This window comes from Boleophthalmus pectinirostris, unplaced genomic scaffold (assembly GCF_026225935.1).
Source record: "Boleophthalmus pectinirostris isolate CB_2022bp ecotype Guang Dong unplaced genomic scaffold, ASM2622593v1 HiC_scaffold_5, whole genome shotgun sequence".
NCBI classification, from domain to species: domain Eukaryota; kingdom Metazoa; phylum Chordata; class Actinopteri; order Gobiiformes; family Gobiidae; genus Boleophthalmus; species Boleophthalmus pectinirostris.
Genome location: NW_026571404.1, coordinates 15,326,791 through 15,344,947, shown reverse-complemented (window position 1 = coordinate 15,344,947; position 18,157 = coordinate 15,326,791). Strand labels below are relative to the sequence as shown.

The window sequence follows — 18,157 nt, the reverse complement described above, 5'->3', positions numbered from 1 at the left end:
AGTGTCTTATATGATTTCAGCAGATTTCAGGCTCTCCTGGGGGCGGGGCTAGTTGTATTGATCAGGTATAAGTGGATGTCCGACCACAGAAGTTTAATCCATTTCATCTCATCATTTACGTACCCACCTGCACTTAATGTATATGGGTCATTAAGTCGTATCCCACTCACTAATGTTAATTTTGCCTCATAACTTATTTTATCACGCGGTCATAAAGTGTTTTAGTATGCTGGGTAGTACTGCCTTGCGTTGTCTATATGGTAGATGGAACAGTATATATAACATATACAATTTCTTTGCAAAAGTGGGGAGATTTTTGGAATTTTTTTATGCAATGAGGTAATATTTGAGCTGTAGAGGGTTGAATAAGTCATATCTATTGCTATTATTGGTTTATTCCGCTATTTATTTGTTGCAGCTCAGACCTTTTAATGGTTCTGTACATTTAAAAACAGGTTTACTCTGATTATCCTGCTTTGTATCACTGCCGCAAAGTAGTTTCAAGATTATCGTTGATCACATCATTTCTCTGTAGCTATATTGTGCTTCAAAGTGTGTAATCATGACAGGCCTAGTATAGTAATGTTTTCATGTAATAGCAAAACACTTTAATAATAATAAATTTAACTGACTGAACTCTTTCCTCTGTTGTGTATAGATTATAATTCAGATAAACCTTCCAGATTCACTGCCTGTACAATACATCCTTTCCTATAGACTCGGTATAATCCTTACTCATGATTAAAATATGTTGCATGCTGATATAATGTTTTCTTTATTAAACCTTTGCATTATTCATATCATGGCCTCAGATGTAATTTCCTGCAGATTTAATGGCACATACTTGAGTTTGGGTTTGGGCGTGCTCAGAACACTCTCGTTGTCCTCCATCTCAGGCCCACTGTCGCTCTGGTTATAAACCTCCAGACTGTCGTAGAGCAGGTCCAGGTCCTCCTCTACCTCCTGCGTCTGGTCCACCGGGTCCGAGTCCAGGACCTGTCGCGATAAGAATAATAATGCATCAGTTGTGTTTTTAGCTTTTTTGGGAAGCAATTTGAGATTTTGAGATGTGTACTAATAATCAGAGATGAAAAAATAAGCAAAATATCATGATATCGTATTGTCAAAGTTCTCAGAATAATATCGTGGACCATCACAATATATCAAATTACAAGTCTCTTTGCTTAAATTAAGAGTTATGGTGCAGCAATAGCTAAAAAAAGAGAGAACTATATAGACCATGATCCTTTGCTCCATTTCAGTGTAAACTACATGAAGAAATAACAGTTCTAAGCACTTTTAAGTCTTAGTTCTTTGGATTAAGTCTTGTCAAGGATTAGCAAATTAAGAGTTTTGTTAGTCTCCACAAAATATCGCAATAATTATCGTACAGTGTGATGTATATCGTGAAAATATCGCACCGAGAGATTTGGACATTGTTACATCCCTAATCGTGAGCCTCCCCTCCATATCGTGAGTTTTCCCACGATATCGCAATAAAAATCGTACTGTGAGGTTCATACCGTGATGATATCGTATCGCGAGACTTGGATATTGTTACACCCCTACTAATAATAATATGATAAAAATAATGAAATAATAAAATACATTATGATTTTTATTCTGTCCTCAATTCAACAGTAAGCAATTTCAGTACTGAGCTTGATGATACCCAAAAGAACTAATAACTCTTCAACAGCGCAATAAGAAACTAGATATTTTAGATGCCAATTAGCCCAATCTGTCCTTCATTAAATATGTGGAATTATAATAAAATTTGACTATATTTTTGCAATAGATTGAAGAAATGTATTATTTTTTCCAGATTTTCTTTTTTTTTTTTTAAATTATGTCATTATTAGCCTATATAATCTGTGTATTAAAATTCTTAAAAGTCAAAAGTCAGTGGGGAAAATGAAAAGAGTTTACCTGTGGAGACAACAGAGCAGCTAGAATGATTCCCCTATGTGCCGTGTTCGATTATAAATAGTTAAGTAACATTAGAGAGGTAGACAGCAGTAGTTTATGGACTCGCCACTTCAGTGTAATAAAGGTTTTAAATTAGCGACTATTAAACACACGCAGGATTAAGTGATTGATTGAGCATGTTTACTTATACATGAGTTAAATGGTGGTGTCTATGGTATAAATATCTGTGTGTATTGGTCCTAAGCGGGTCAATTAAAAGGTGAGTGAGCGCTGTGTGATTGCTGAGAGCTTTGGGCTGCTCTGTGGGGAGGTATATCACAGGAGCAGAGCGCAGGCAGCTCTGGACTAATCAGGTGATTAATGCCACTCCATAAGAGCAGAAGCTGGCAGGAGGCAGATAAACAGGCTGTCCCTCCCCCATCTCACTCGCACTCTTCGGCTCCCTTCTTTCCGTCTCTCTCTACTCCTTTAGTCCCCCTCCCCTCTCTCTGTCTAGGCCTCGCTTTCTTTCTCTCTCTACCGGACTTCCTCAAACCAATCTCTCTACCTTACCTGCTGTATTTTCTGTCTCATTTGTCTTCTTTATGTATCTAATATTTATTTATGTTGACTTTTGAGCGCCTATTTCGATTCTCTAGCTGTTCTTAAAAATGTACCCGTTGTGGGACAAATAAAGATCTCTCCATCCTATCTCTCTCACACCATTTTACCTGTCTTTTTTCATCATTTTCTGTCTTCTTCTTGCTTTTTTTAGCCTCCACTATCCTCATTTTTAATCTATTTCTTTCCCTCGCTCTTTCTTCTTCATACATTTGCTCTATCCTACCTTTTTACAACTTTTTGTTTCTCCTCTTCCTCTCATCCTCATGTTTTCTCCTGCCTCTCTCTGTGTTCCCCTCTCTCCTTCCTCTCCCCCTCTGCTTTCCTTCCTCACTCTCACCTCACCCTCTGTCTCTGCCTCACCCTGTCTCTGCCTCACCCTCTCTCTCTCTCTCTCTCTCTATCCTTCCCTACTTTATCTCTCCATCTCTCGCTCCCTCTCTATCCCTCCTGTGGCCCATGTATTTATAGACCGGCCGTCTGACACAGGGAGGGGATTAGAGGTAGAACGTGATAAAAGATCAGCACCTGCAGCTTCCACAAACCTCCTCGACTGAACCAGGGCATTTTACACAACAGGCAGGTTAAGTCTCACACACTAGTGCCACTGACTGGAGCAGACGCACCAGGAGACACTGCAAATTACTACCCCACACTATCCAGTCAAAAGTCTACTTACACATTAACTAAAAAACAGGGACTAAACCCAACCCAAAACCCACAACTTAATCTTGACTAGAGCAGAACTAAACTTAGAACAGGACCAAAAGTGTGACTGAACCTCTTAATCTTAATATAAACTAATGATTTTAAATAGATTTTCAGCAAGTATATAATACTATGACTAGAATCCATCTATGGTCTATCTTGTTTTTGTCTGAGAATTGGTTATGCAAGGTCAGAAAATCACTACCTAGTCAAGTAAGGCTGCAAGAAAATCAGAATAAATTGTTTGACTAGTCGACACACTGAAACAGTAATTGCTGACTAGTTGACTACTTAGAAAAAAACTAAAATTACAGCCCTAACCACACACACTTTCTGAAAATATATCTGTTGTTAAAATATTATTGTATTCCAGTAACCGAGGACCTTTTATTGTTTGAGTTTGATACTAAGGTAAAGTCTCAATACTCAATACTGATTTGGATACAACAATTATAATGAAAAACATTAGTATTTCATTTTTTTAGCGAATTATAATTTTGATTTTTAAACACAAAATAAGAGTAGTTTTGTTTTATAATCAGCAGTAACCATTTCTGAATGTTTGTGTTCAGCTCTGAATGTTCACGTCTAAATTAAGTGAGCAACCACCTACTTTCCACATGTACTGTAAACAAACTTAAATAGTTGTCATTTTATATTCCCTTGTAATCCAATCAACAGTTACATATATTGCACATTCAGTCTCCAACACAGTGTCAGTTTTTTAGTGTGAGAAAAATATCCTGCTAGTCTATGGATAGCAATTATTAACACAGAAGCAAGTAAAAATGGATTGCAATTCACCGTTCAGCCTACAGCATACATCTAAGTACAACTTTATCTCATTACAGCTGGACATTTGTGGTTCTTATCCAGGGATTTAAAAACCACAATCCTCTGGGACTGAAAATCTCCCTTTTACCCATAGCATAAGTAGACCTGAGGTAATTATTATCATTATAAAGGCATGGATTACTGCTAATGGACACTCACAGTCTATGCATACAAAATGGTGCTGACCTGATTAAACTCTTTTATGTACAATCCTCAGGAACATTCATTCTGCACTTGAGCCGGGAACAACAGGGCGAAACAGGGCAAGTCCAAGCCTCCGTTTATCATTAGATTAAATGATGCACAATAAGGTCTCTAATGGATTCAGTAATAGATGACTCCCACTGACAAACTATTCAAATGTGTGAGGAACCGGGGCAGACTTACATAAGCAGAGAGACTGTATTTTGTTTGTTATTCAAGGTGTTCAATGGGTTTGCACTGTTGCACAATATACATTTCAATAGCTATTGTGTTTCCCTGATAGAAATGCACCTTACATACATTATGGATTAACTTAGAAGCATTTTATGAAATTAATATATACTTCTACAAATAGTTATCTTTAAATAAGGGGACGTATTTAGACTGAAATGACAATTGATTATATTTTACACATATGTACTGTACTGTAACTGTCAGCACACTCCCATATAAGGGCCACAGTTAGAAAGATCACATATAAACATTTTTTGTTCAATTTAAAGTGTTGAAAATGCATGATATTGTTGACTTAAGTATCCTCAAACTAATGTATAAAGCAAAGTGCAGTGTATTACCTGTAAATATTTAAAGTCTATTTGAGATAAGAACAAGCCACTACAATTTAAAAGGAACTTATATATGTTTAAAAAAAAAACTGATTCAGAACCAAGGTTATGGAGCGAAGCATTACTGTGAAAGGAGTTAATTTATAGAATAGTCTTGACGAAGACATAAAAGAATCAAATACAATGATGGCATTTAAAAAAACATATAAAATCAAATGCAATGTGTATGTATGAAAAAGAAAACTAAGTTGTTGTGCATAATAGTGAAGATTTCTGTTTGCAATTGATTAATAATTGTGCCTGAACTGAAATGTACCGTTTTGAAATGTTCTGAAGTAGCTACTGGTGTTGATGTTTTGTCTGGAAAGGGGGGCAGATAACATAAAATTTCTCTTCTATCGACTCCTTTTCATTCATTTCTTCTATGTTTGATGTTGTGACAATGTTGATGTCTTTTTATACTTTATGAATGAAATAAATAAAACAAATAAATAAGTAAACAAATGAATATACCATTAACACATTAATGCTTTAATTATTTATTTAATTAATTAATCCATACCTCAACCCGTGCCTCTGAGTAAATTGTTGTAAATTGTACATTTTCAAAAATAAAATGTAACAAATTGCCCTTGAATAGAATAACAGCCATCATGAGACGCTTGTGTAATACTTAGGGATGTAACGATATCCAAGTCTCACGATACGATATCGTCACAGTATGAACCTCACAGTACGATATTTATTAGGATATTGTGGGAAAGTTCATTATATGGTGGGGAGGCTCATGACTAGAGATCTACAATATCCAAATCTCTTTGTACAATATTTTCACGATACACATCTCATGGTATGATATTTACTGTGATATTTTGTAGAGGCTGCAAAACTGTTAATATGCTACTTTTTCCTCTTAAAATGCCTTGACAAGACTTAATCCAAAGAACTAAGACTTAAAAGTGCTTAGAACTTATTTCTTCTTGTAGTCTGCACTGAAATGGAGCAAAGGATCATGATCTATATAGTTCCGTTGTCTTTTTTTTTTAGCTATTGCTGTACTATAACTCTTAATTTAAGCAAAGAGACTCGTAGTTCGATATATTGTGATGGTCCACGATATTATTGTGAGAACTTTGACGATATCACGATATTTTGGTTATTATTACATCCCTAGTAATACTGGAAATGTTCTAGTAACAACCAATATGTGTGTCTGTTTGAAAAAAAAGCCCCTTAACGCCTGAATTTATATACATGCATGTAAAAAAAAGTTTTGTGTCTGTTTTTGCCTTAAGTAGATGGTAAAATAAATTGAGATTATTAATTTGTACAAGAAACAAATGCTTAACTAGAAACATATATCTTGCTCCAAACGGTTTGTTGCATATTTGTGACGGTCGGTGTTAAGGGGTTAAACTTAAAATAATTTTCAGGGCTAGTGGCACACTGGCATTTTTAAATTTGATTGGGAAGTATTTGACATTTTGGAATCCTTCTGTCGCACTGGGCTTAATTAAAGTTATAATATTTCACACCACTCACCTCATCTGTAACTTTGAACCTCTTCAACAAGGCCACAAACTTCTGCTTAAAGTTGGGTTGCTACAAAAAAACAAAATACTTAATTAATGCACAGTGAGAGACACAGGCAGATTAAATTGGCATGACTGCTTGGCTGTTGTTTTATGGGCTCTCTCAGTCATTGGTTTACTCATTCACAAAGGACATTATTTGACTCAGTCCAGTGAACCTCGCATTCATTTACATGTTCATCCAAGTCTCACTAATGGTTTAGGCAAAGGGAACATGGAGTGCTCTGGCTCCTAAAAGCGTGTCCAATGACAAACACAGGTCTAAGAGGTTATGAGGGGGTAAATGATTGTCAAACACAAAACTTTTATAGAAGAGAGACAGAGAAACCTACCCTGGTCATGGAGGTGGTTCGGATCATTTTCCGTCTCGCCTTCTTCGGCTTTCTCACCTCATCGTCTTCATCGTAAAGATCCTATAGTTAGATGGGAAAAGCATTTATTAGTCCATTTAAATAGGGTCGTTAAAAGTAAGTAATGAAATACTAATCGAGACTACTCATTTAAGCAGCTATCAATACTAAAAAAGTCACGTTACAAGACAAAAATGAACCTTTTTCCGAATAGCTTTAGAATGATGTTGAGCTCAGAACAAGTATAAAGACCACATAGACTAATGCACACCCATGGACCACAAAGGAACTGAAAAAAGATTTTCCCCTTGCGACCCAACCCCAGAAGAACAGAAGAAAATGGATGGATACTACGATTTAATGCTGAAAATCATATTCTATTGTCTAAAGCAGGGGTCACCAAACTTTTTTCTCTATTATCACTCCTGACTGTGATGGGGGCAGGGTTGGGTAGGCCATATAACAGAATTGTAAGACCCTGACGACGCAGATTATATTTTTTGAAAACTGCCACACTTTCTTTACATATCAGACAAACTGCACGGTCCTTACACTGAACAAAAAAATTATCTGTCGTCCACTGTTCTTTTTCGGACACAAGTAAAATCTGCGTGACATTTATTTTTGCTTATTATTATAGAAAAATCAACATTTACTTTTTATATCTATGTATTTACGTTTTCTACGCATGTTCTATGTATTACTGTCCAAATAAGCATTCATTCATTCATTCACTGTTGAAAACTCAGCACTCTGTTAACTTTTCATACGTTAACATTCGCCATTTTGCTGTCCTTAATTTCACTACAGAACTCTGCCCGTGTGTTGACTGTCACTGTTTGATCTCGAGCTTGTCAGGTGACGAAAATTTGGCGGCAAATGTAAATACTTGATATAATTATTTAAATATATACACTTCATACAAATATAATTTTTTAATTGAAAAATCAACAATAAACAAGATGCAGACGTGTTATTATTTGCCAAAAAGTAATAAAAAAATAGGCCATGACAACTTTTGAGGATTGCCTCATAAGGCCAGTTCAAGTGGTTTGGACAGAGGTCTGGTCTAAAGAAAAATTTCAGTAGCGTCTTTTGAGTAAATTTTACACTAAATTTTACCGAAGTTCAGTCCTTGTTTAGTGTCTGTATTTTTAATGTTATTTATCATCTTCTCCTTTGCGATCAAACTTTTAAATGGAAAGCTATCTTGTTAATGTGTCCCCTGAAACACTAAGAGAATGTAAGCTGTATGTTGTATGTACATAATTTTATTTATAGTTTGTTGACATGACCAGACATCTGCAAACTGAATTGCTCTTTGGGGATTAATATAAAATAGTTGACTGATTTTCTCTTAACTTTACCATAACTGTTTAAACAAGTAACAGGCATTAAATTGTTGTTGCTATAGTGATTGCATTTTTGTTGTTTTGAGATGTTTTTGCCCGGCAGCGATTAGCCATGTAGAAAATTAAAAATCTCAGGAGGTTGATGATTACAGTAATTGCATGAAATTATGGCATTTGAGAGATTCAGATAATTTTGGAATTTTTTTGTACTGACTTTAACCTCAGTCTTTTCATGTCCTTGCAGTTTAATTATAATATTTTATGGGTCATGAACTTCCGATAACAAAGATTATTCTAAGTAATAGTAATAATGAATAAAAAGAGTGAGTCAGTACAACAGTCTGCTTCTGTGTTACGCCAGAGAACATACCAATGGTCATAATACACAGCTATTACAATATATCATTTTAAAATGTCCACTTGCTGGCGAAGTAGCACTACTGTAATACTGGTGTGTATTTGTGGACACTGACCTGGCCGTGCACTGCGTCGTCACTGGCTTCCTGCTCAGACGAGTAGCTGTCATCGTCCTCCTCAGAATAGTTGTCCATGTCCGGAGAGCGGTCTGAGGAGAGCCCCAAAAAACACACAAGGAGAAATCATTATCGCATCACTACATGGAGCACATTCAAAAGGGTTATGGTGTTTAAAGGTGCACTATGTAACTTTTTATGTAACTAATTTTCGGTTGGGGGTTTGTTAGCTGCACATTCCTATGGATATGTCATTGCTCTGCCTGGAATGTTCCACAGCACGGCATTAAACAGCTCTACCTTGAGTGGGGTCACCTCTCCACAGATCTGACCTGTAACTTTGTCTAGTTTGGTCTCCATGAAGATAGAAAGGTTTAATGCCATACTGTGAAACATTCCAGACAAAGCACAACATCTCCATGAAGAAAAGCACCGCCACCAGAAAACTTACACGATGCACCTTTAAAGAAGCACTGTGTAACTTTTCTGGTGAAGTGTGTGCCATGTGTGTGTCTCCATGGAGATGTGATTGCTTACAGTATGACATAAACATCTTACATCTTACATATACTACATATTTAATCTATTACAGATGTTTTTATGTCCCAAAATACCTTGATATACATTCTTACAGTGTAACCTGGCTTGTTTCCATGGAGATAAGTTAAATGCCATACTGAGGAACATTCTAGATGACTTCTCCATGGAGCAAAATGCACCTTTAACTCTGGAATAGGGTTATTTAGTGCTATGGTAAGATAACTACAGCAGGAAAACGGATCTCGTGTCTAATAAAAATGCTTTGGTTTAACATTTCTGAATTTGTCGTCAGGAAATTTCTTGTAAAAATATAAGATAATTGATGCAGGAAAACTGGCCGCACGACTAAAAATAATACGTGCAGGTCTGGGCTGTGTCAAACTAAAGAAGACAGCTCCAGACGGTTTCCCACCACCACGCGTCTGTATGAGAAATAAAGTTAACCCCCTGGCCCTACAACGAGCAGATTCAAGGTCAATGTTGTATTAGAGCAACTGTTTTCAATCTAGTCACTGGTGTATAGAGATGTGGAGAGGAAGTACTCTGCTGTAAGAGAAAATACTAAGGACAACACCAGACATGGACAGCTTGGCAATATGTGCGAGAAAAATAGTTTTAAATTATTACTGATTAGAGTTGTCTGAAAAAAAAAACACTACCCAAATACAACCCACGAAAACCAAATATCAAAACTAGATACTCAATTAAACAAGTATTGATACTACATTATACTACACACTAAATATATTTTATTATCATTGTGGTATCATAACATGTTTTGAGCATCAAGCCTTTCCTTAGCATTGAATTTTAGATTGCTATTTTTTCTTTTGTGATCAATTTTTTATTAACACTTTCGTTTTTTTATGTATGGGGGAGTACAAGAACATCTGACAGAAATAAGGGCTACAAAAAAGGGAATAGCAAATCAAAAAGAAAAAAAGAGAGAGAAAAAAGCAACAGCAATAGAATATAACATAATAAAATAAAAACAAATGTACAACACAATAGGAGAGCTTAACTTCAACAACTATCTCCAAATCATGCAGAAGTGAGCAGCTTTGTTTCTTTCTTTAAGTTGTTTTAGAAGATTATTGTAATTTAAAATGTGCAAATTCTAACATAATGATCCAAGGATGTCATTGATTTTAGTTATCTAGCAGACATAAGCACAACAAGTCTTTAAAAAGTCACACTTTTTGCGACTTATATATTAAAATTTTCACACTGACAGCCGCAAGGGGGCGCTCTAGGCTTGTGTGTCAGTATCTGCTACTCTTGTTACTCCTATACCACTGTCACTTGGCTCTACTGCGCATGTCTCCTGCAGAAAGGGCCTCTCTCCTGCTGCAAGTAGCAAAATATGCAACCGAAAACGGCAATCGAGCAGCAGAAAGAAAGTTTGGAGTGACCAAGAAACTTGTGAGGAACTGGCGAAAAGGTTTTATGGAGAACACAGCTTCACAGTAACCAGGAGGGTGCGCCATATAACATTCCTGGAAGTCACATGATGGATCGACAAAGCCTGGACTCCTTTTACCATCGGAGATCACGGAGTTGATCAGAAGTGACACGGGATGAAGAATTCAATGGATTTAGTGATTTGAACTGAGATGGAGAGTTTGGTAAACGTGTTCTGTTCTGTTGTTTATGCTATAGTTATCTGAAGAACTCTTAATATGTGACGTTAACAGCCTGTTGTTCTCTGTTCTATTGTTATTACTATAACTTGGCTTTCAAGATGAAATGTCAGTTCCTGGTATCTGATTTTACAATATCAATTTCCCCCAAAAAGTGCGACATAGTCCAGTGTGACTTATATGTTTTTTCTTCTTCATTATGCCATTTTTGGCTGGTGCGTCTTATACTCCAGAGCGACTTACAGTCCGAAAAATACAGTATAAACCAAACTATACTGCTGTAGCGCTGCGTTGGCACATCTCCTACTGTATATCTACGGTATCTTTCCCATCCAGGTAGATTTCACAGTTGAACAGCTAACAGGCATTCAGGTGAGCGATCAGTTTACCACTACTTCCTCTCTACTTCTTTTCCTTCCTTCCTTTCCTGATTCCTGGATATTATTAAGCAGAAAGATAAACTCTGCACAGGTCTTTCTTCTTGGTTGTGACACTGGTCTAATGCTTGTCCCATGAGCTCATCTGTTATGTTGGCCTCTTTAATAACATCCAGAACATGACGGGACCGCTCCAGCTATTCCCCCCCTCCTCTCCCCTCTCTCTCCAGCCTCTCCCAGAATTAGAGCAGGGTAAGGTGATAGCCCGCACATCTGTTGGTCTCTCAAATCCACATAACTGCCATGGCTGAAGAGAATAACATATCCTTGGCCCAGAACTTGGCCTGGGTCTAATACAGTGAAGCATGTCCTCACTGGGGAAATAAAAGCCATGTGGCGAAGGGGAGCGAGGGCGGAGGCCAGAATTATACCCACGGTTTAGGGGCGTGGGGGCAGGCCGGTCCCACTGAGCCAAATAGGGGTCAAAAAGACGGTCACAATTTTGGCTGGAAAACAACCTCTCTCCAATGCATTATACTGTGTTGACCCTTCAATATCATGTTTGCAATGTAAATTTGATCTAGTATACCCTTGGTGCGAATCAGTAGCGTGTCCTAATAGCGAGTGGCTGGTCCAGACTGCCAAGTGACGCCCTTGTATGTCCCTTCCTTTGTAATTGGATGGTGTTAATAGTTTGGTTTTGTCATAGTGAAATTAATATGTTATAACAATACACTTTCAGAGAATTTCCAAACTAAAACGTCAACAGAAAAAAAGTTGTGTACAGCAATTTACCTTTCATTATCTCTACTACTTTATGATAACACCGTGCCATTGTGACCTCGGTAACAATAGGCTCTATTCACGCTTACGTCATAAACCAGGAAGACGTTTGGAAAGATGTGATTACAACTTCCGGTGTAGTTGCTGACTGTGATTTAACCCACTGAAGTAAATGTCATCAGCGGTAAAATGAAGATTGTTTGGAATAATCTTGAATTTGGCGAATCATCTCTTCTAATCGCGTGTACCCGGTGCTTGTGTGTCCGTGGGGAAATGATGAAAACTGCGGTATGGTCGTAATTGTTGATTAGCCGAAAATAATGCGCTACAATGACGTGTAATTGAAGAAAACTGGGCCATTGTCTCATTTTTTCTAGATTTATCAGACTTATTACTATGAACAGAGCCCGGCGGAAACTGTAATCGCATCTTTCAAAATGTCTCCTGGTTTGTGACATAAGCATGAATAGAGCTTATTGTTTGATATTATACAGTGTATTTAATCCATTTGGTTTAGTAACTTGTGACAATTATTTTTAGAGAGAAAAATGAATGAACCTCCAACAGAAGAAGCCAAAGATGTAGTAAAAAGCACTTAAAATGACTTACAACAAATTGCCTTGCATTACTTCACGACAAGACTTACTAATTGTGAAATGTGTCTTTACTCAAACTCAAAAACCCGGTACTTTTCAGAAAATGTATGTTAAAAATAATGACAGTGTAAAAAAAAGAAGTTAACTAAATAATTAAACAAATTATTTAACCTATTATGACTTATTTTCTTGATGACATTACATTTCTCTCTCTGGACACTCACCTGAGGTCTTGGTCTTGCGCCCCGCCTGCCCGCTGCCGTCCTCGTGGTCGATTGGCTGAGAGGACAGAGAGAAGACGCTGATCTCGGCCACTCGCACCGGAGCCTCCTTCACGTTACTGTGTAAACCCAGGATCTGACCGCCATCTGTGGGGTGCTGCATCACCTGCACAGACAGTAACCAGGGTTAACATGGTCAAATCAAAAGAATACAGTAGTAGTAGTAGTAGCAGTAATTAATACTTAAGTGGCCAATTCAACCTGATGTACCAGTGTTGCCTTAGTTTAACCCTTCAAGACCGAAGGACAATTTTAGTACATTTGTCCTTGCCTGGATTCTTTCTTAATTGTGCTAATGAAACTCCCCCTTTTACCCCCTAATGAAGCATTATACATCCTTTTTTCAGTACAACCTGTTATTTCACAATCTGCATGCTGTAGTTGTGTCATATGGCTGTAATAAAAGCCAGAAATACACAGCAAACATGTATAAACAACTTTTTGGACATAAAAAATGCTTAGTTTAGGGCTGTGGCTACAAAATATCAAGTCTGTAAGTAAACTAAAAGTATCTTTATTGCCCTCAAAACAAAAAAAGTGCAATCACCCGATTACTTTACTGGTGCCAGTCATGGAAACAAGTCAAGTCCAGGGCACACAGCCAGATCACTTCCTGCATTTCCATGGTGTATATTTGTATTTCTACATTCTGAGGGAAATCTTCCAAATAAAAATAGCAAGGGATGCACAATTAGGCAGACCAATATGCGTAATTTGCCATTTATTTGGAAAATAAGTGCACTTAGAATGGCTTTTTCAATTGTTATGAACACAGACGCTCAGAGCAATCAACCATCTTGACTCACTACACTCTTTGGCAAAGTTTGGGCCAAAGAAAATGGATGAAACACATGCATCTGGTGAAAAACAAAGTTCTTATTGGACACTAATTTTCCCTACATTATTAAACAGCATGCATGTGACGTAGGATAATGCTGGAAATATGCTCGGAAAGCCACAATACTCAGGTTTTCAAGTGAGAAAAAGTACGTTTCCATCTTTTATGGTTGGAAAGTTATACATGGTTATATAAAACATATGCCCAGGTATTGTATACGACACCATCAGGCTGGAAGGGTTAACATAATTTTCTCAATAGCAATAATCTATTTGAAAGTCAAAGGTGTACTGTGTACCTTTTCTGGTGGAGGGTTTGCTACCTGTTAATTATGTGAGAATTTTTGTGTGCTTGGAATGTTCCACAGTATGGCATTGAACACATTTAGTATTTATGTAACCATGGCTACTTTTGGCTAAGACTGTATGACATTGCAGGTAAAGCTATAATATCTCCGTACTGATAAACGGGTGACAGACCCTTCACCAGAAAAGTTACATAGTGCATCTTTAAAGCTGACTCAAATTGTGAATTTTTCTACTACTCAAATGTTATAGCAAGTTCACTGAAAGTTCTTATGTGAAGTTATGCCCAATCTAACATTATGTCTCAATCAATCAGTATAATTCTTCAAAACTACTAAAAGCTTTAAAACAATTCACTGATTTTTATTGCAGTTTAACAGTTTTTATGGTGCTTCAAAAGCTATTATACTTCTCCTAATCCAGACATCTTTCACAGGCCACCATGTCCAAATTGAATAAAGGAACAAACAATATTTCTTTTCATGTGGGGAAAAAATGGAAGAATTTTATCTGGGTTTCTCATTTCTGAAGCGACACTGATCCAGCCGAGATTGTGATGGCTTCAGTCGCACACAGCGTTCTGCTTGAGTAAACTCAGCCCCGATTACAATCTGTGGCTTTACGCTTTCTGTATAAATCTCTCTTAGCACATCACAACACTCATCTTTTTCCCATTCTGAATGTTTAAATGAGCCAAGTCAATTTACTCACGCCGTTTAGGGAAGAAAACTAGTTTGCATAAGACATTTTGAATCGGGGATGAGTCCTCTATTGGAGTTTATTTGAGAGGGTGCTTTCAATATTACACATAATGAATTGCTATACAAGGACAAAGCCACTTCTGTCCAAAATATTAGCAAAGATATTTGGAAATTACCTGCATAATTGAATACACAATTTTGTCAGGAGTAGAAATATTGTGAGGAGTTTTTTATTTAAATCCATTTTAGTTTGTTATGTCCTGGTATAGACTTGGTTAAATCCCAGTTTTGCTCAAGTTATTATGGCTTAGACCTGGTTTGGTCCTGATTTTGTCCATGTTTCTGGATTTATGGTTTATTGTCTAGTAAGTATTAACTCAAACTAATGGTCAAAAGTTTTAGAACACCACACTTTTTCCAGTTTTTTACTGTTTACTGTTGACCAAAACGTATTCTAAAGTTTTGATTCATGAAAGTGTCCACCTTTGGCAGATATAACAGCTGAACAGCTTTTACAATAGAAATCAAATACTCTTCAGAAAGTTCTTCCCAAGTCTGTTGCAGAAATTCCCATAAATGTGTGGCACTTGTAGGTTTCTTGGATTTCACTCTTCTGTCCCGTTCATCCCAAACCAGCTCGATGGGGTTTAAGTCTGGAGACTGTGCTGGATACTCCATGTTTTCAAGTTTACCATCTTGTTCTTTATTTCCTGAGGTAGTTTTGGCAGAGCTTCGACTTGTGTTTTGAGTCTTTCATCTTTTTTTTAACCTCTGTCTGTTCAGTACTTACCTTTGTACCATTTCAAGCTCTTCACTGGACTTGAATTGCAATAAATAACTGGAAAAATTAGGGTGCTCTAAAACTTTTAACAAGTAGTGTATATTGTTTAAAATGAATGTTAATAGAGTCAAATCATATAGCTTCTGTATACAAAATATCAGAATATCGTGACCTGCAGCTGATTTTCCTTGTAGACTGTAACAGGACACAGATTGGCAACAAACTACTAACATCCAGACCAGTTTAAAACTCACTGTGGAAGCTCTGCTGATGCTGAAAACACTAATGATGACAGAAAAAGGAAGTGAGGATGTGAAAGCAAAAGTTTCCTTTAAAGAATGTACCACAAGTTAGAACAAATATCATTGAAAGTCATCTTTAAGTATTTTGTCTAGAGTCAGTTATATTGTGTAGTTTTAGTATATCATTAGTTTTTCTTTTATCCCACGTTGCCTTGACCTACATGTAATTAATTCTGGTTTAGTCATCTTGTACTTGGGAAGAAAAAATATATTTTACACTTAGGACTATATATGTCAGAACTTAATACATTTACTGAATACAGGAAACACTGTGGGCCAATTTAGTTTTATTCATGGAGATTTTCTGTTTATGACGAGCTCCCAAACAGTGCAGAGGTGAAATTACAATATAGCATTAGTATTGTAATGAGCTGCCAGTCAACTGCCCCCGGAGGCCATTGTTGAGTATGAGCAGAGTCTGAATTTGGACAGGGCTTCAGCTGTAATTAGGCCGACAGAGAGGGGCCTGTGGAGTGGAGCGTTCTCACATACACACCTCTAGGACAAATGATTTTAACAATATGAAGAAGAGGGTCTAAAACAGCAAATGAGATGAGAAACTAAAGTCCAGAAAATACTTTAATGACCAAGACCGTGTAAAACTTCCTGACTATTGTTTTTATTGCCTATTACCAGCATGAGCCTCATTTATCAAGCTTTTGCTGATGGGCTAAACTGCTAAACACGCCAAAAGTGGAGCAAAAACACGATGCAATTTCTCAGACAGATGCTAAAGAAGACACAGCGCAATTTTGCTCCTGTGAGTGAATGAATCTGCAAAATGGGCCCTTTTTTTTTTCAAGCAAGCGCAAAATCTGAGGTGGAGGAAATGCAAATGAAGTTATTTAGCAGGTGCTCCCAGATTTATTACAACTATAAGAGCAAAAACTGCGCGATGATACGTGATAACTGAGTCCCTATGTGTTTAAATCTTTTCTGCAGCAGCTTCGGAGGATTATCTATCTCCTCAGAGACAAGCAAGTGACACCACAAGGTCAAGCTGCAGGTCATGTTTGTGGAGAGGCATGTCGCTCACCATGAGAAAGCATGTTTTCAAGGTATGTTTTTAGTAATGAACGCTATATTGTAAAAGCAATAAAATCTCCATGGAAACAAGAAGGTGGCAGACACTCCGTTCGACAAGTCCATTTAAATACACTCAAATTCATACATCTATTACAGCACGCGTTCAATCAAACACTCATCTATTACGTGTAAATGAGCAGAGGCTATGAGAAAGTTTCTAGCTCCAGATGGCTCCTAATCTCAGGCTGCAGAAAGTGCGACCCAGTGAATCATGGGAAGTGAAAAGCAGAGGCCCCCTTCTCAAACTCGCCCCATTACATCCCTTATTACAGCCCTGTCAGTCACTGTCACGGAGCAGCTCCTGTCACTCAGAGGGTAACAGCAAAATGACACCCTACACCGGACAAATGACATGTCTCACAATGAGAGCAGAAGTGATGTAATCAGGACATATTACAGCTGAATGATATTGGAAAATGTGATATGGAGTAACATTTAATTATATATGCAAATGTGTATCTGGGCAACATTTAAATGCCCATATCACACTATTTTCTGATCTGTGTTATAATGTTGTAGCCTGATTCATCAGCCAGTTTCACTTCATGGAAACAGTCTGACCTCGCAGCTTTAGAATTAATTTGCGCGACGGTAGGTGGGTACTTTTTTATTTAACCAATCGCTGCTATTTGGTCATGACGTATGTAATGCGATGCAAAGGAGGCTAACTGGTATATTAAGCTTTTCCCAAATCCCGTAGGAAGAAGGGCAATAACGTCTTTCCCCTTGATAAAATTCACCAAACATTCTCTTTGTTCCGGCTTTAAATCCTCAATCTCGGGAATTGTTACCAACACAGAATGTATGGCTCTTCGCTGATTGGCGGGTGCCCGAACTCGCACTTCCGGGGTTCTGGCAAAGCATCTATTGTATTCCAATTCCTGACCTAATCACTAGAGAGAAATGAAATTGAGCGGAGGCAATAGGTGGCACCAGCCTGGCTAATAATGTTGTTTCCTCGTCACAAACGGACCCGGAGTTATGTTTTGGTTCTTTCACACATGTTTCAACACACAAAATCTGCATATTTAGGCTTAGTTCTTCTCTCAGATAGAAAACACTCTGTTCCACATTGTCATGTCATGTGATTAATACAGGAAGTGCTCCACTATGTTTTTAAACTCCACACACCTTCACTAGAATCATTTGGATGATTTCAGCAATGGACTTTCTAAAGGTAAAATGAGCTGTTAATTTGACATGACATCACAAGGTGGAACAAAACATTATGAGCTTTGGAGAACTAGACAGACTAATAATAAACTCAAACACGTGTGAATGAAACCAAACAACTCTACATCTGTTTTTGATGAGGTAAC

General features: G+C 37.4%; 1 protein-coding gene across 1 annotated transcript in view; it reads right to left on the bottom strand.

The window, feature by feature from the left end:
• The window catches only part of LOC110168117 (phosphofurin acidic cluster sorting protein 2-like), a 60,584-nt gene that overhangs the window by 25,547 nt on the left and 16,880 nt on the right, over positions 1-18,157 (bottom strand). Inside the window, exons 4-8 of the mRNA XM_020933524.2 lie at positions 12,769-12,931; positions 8,609-8,700; positions 6,766-6,846; positions 6,384-6,443; positions 845-996 (exon numbers count right to left, since the gene is read on the bottom strand). Coding sequence (XP_020789183.2) covers positions 845-996; positions 6,384-6,443; positions 6,766-6,846; positions 8,609-8,700; positions 12,769-12,931 — 548 coding nt within the window. The remainder of the gene's footprint in view (positions 1-844; positions 997-6,383; positions 6,444-6,765; positions 6,847-8,608; positions 8,701-12,768; positions 12,932-18,157) is intronic.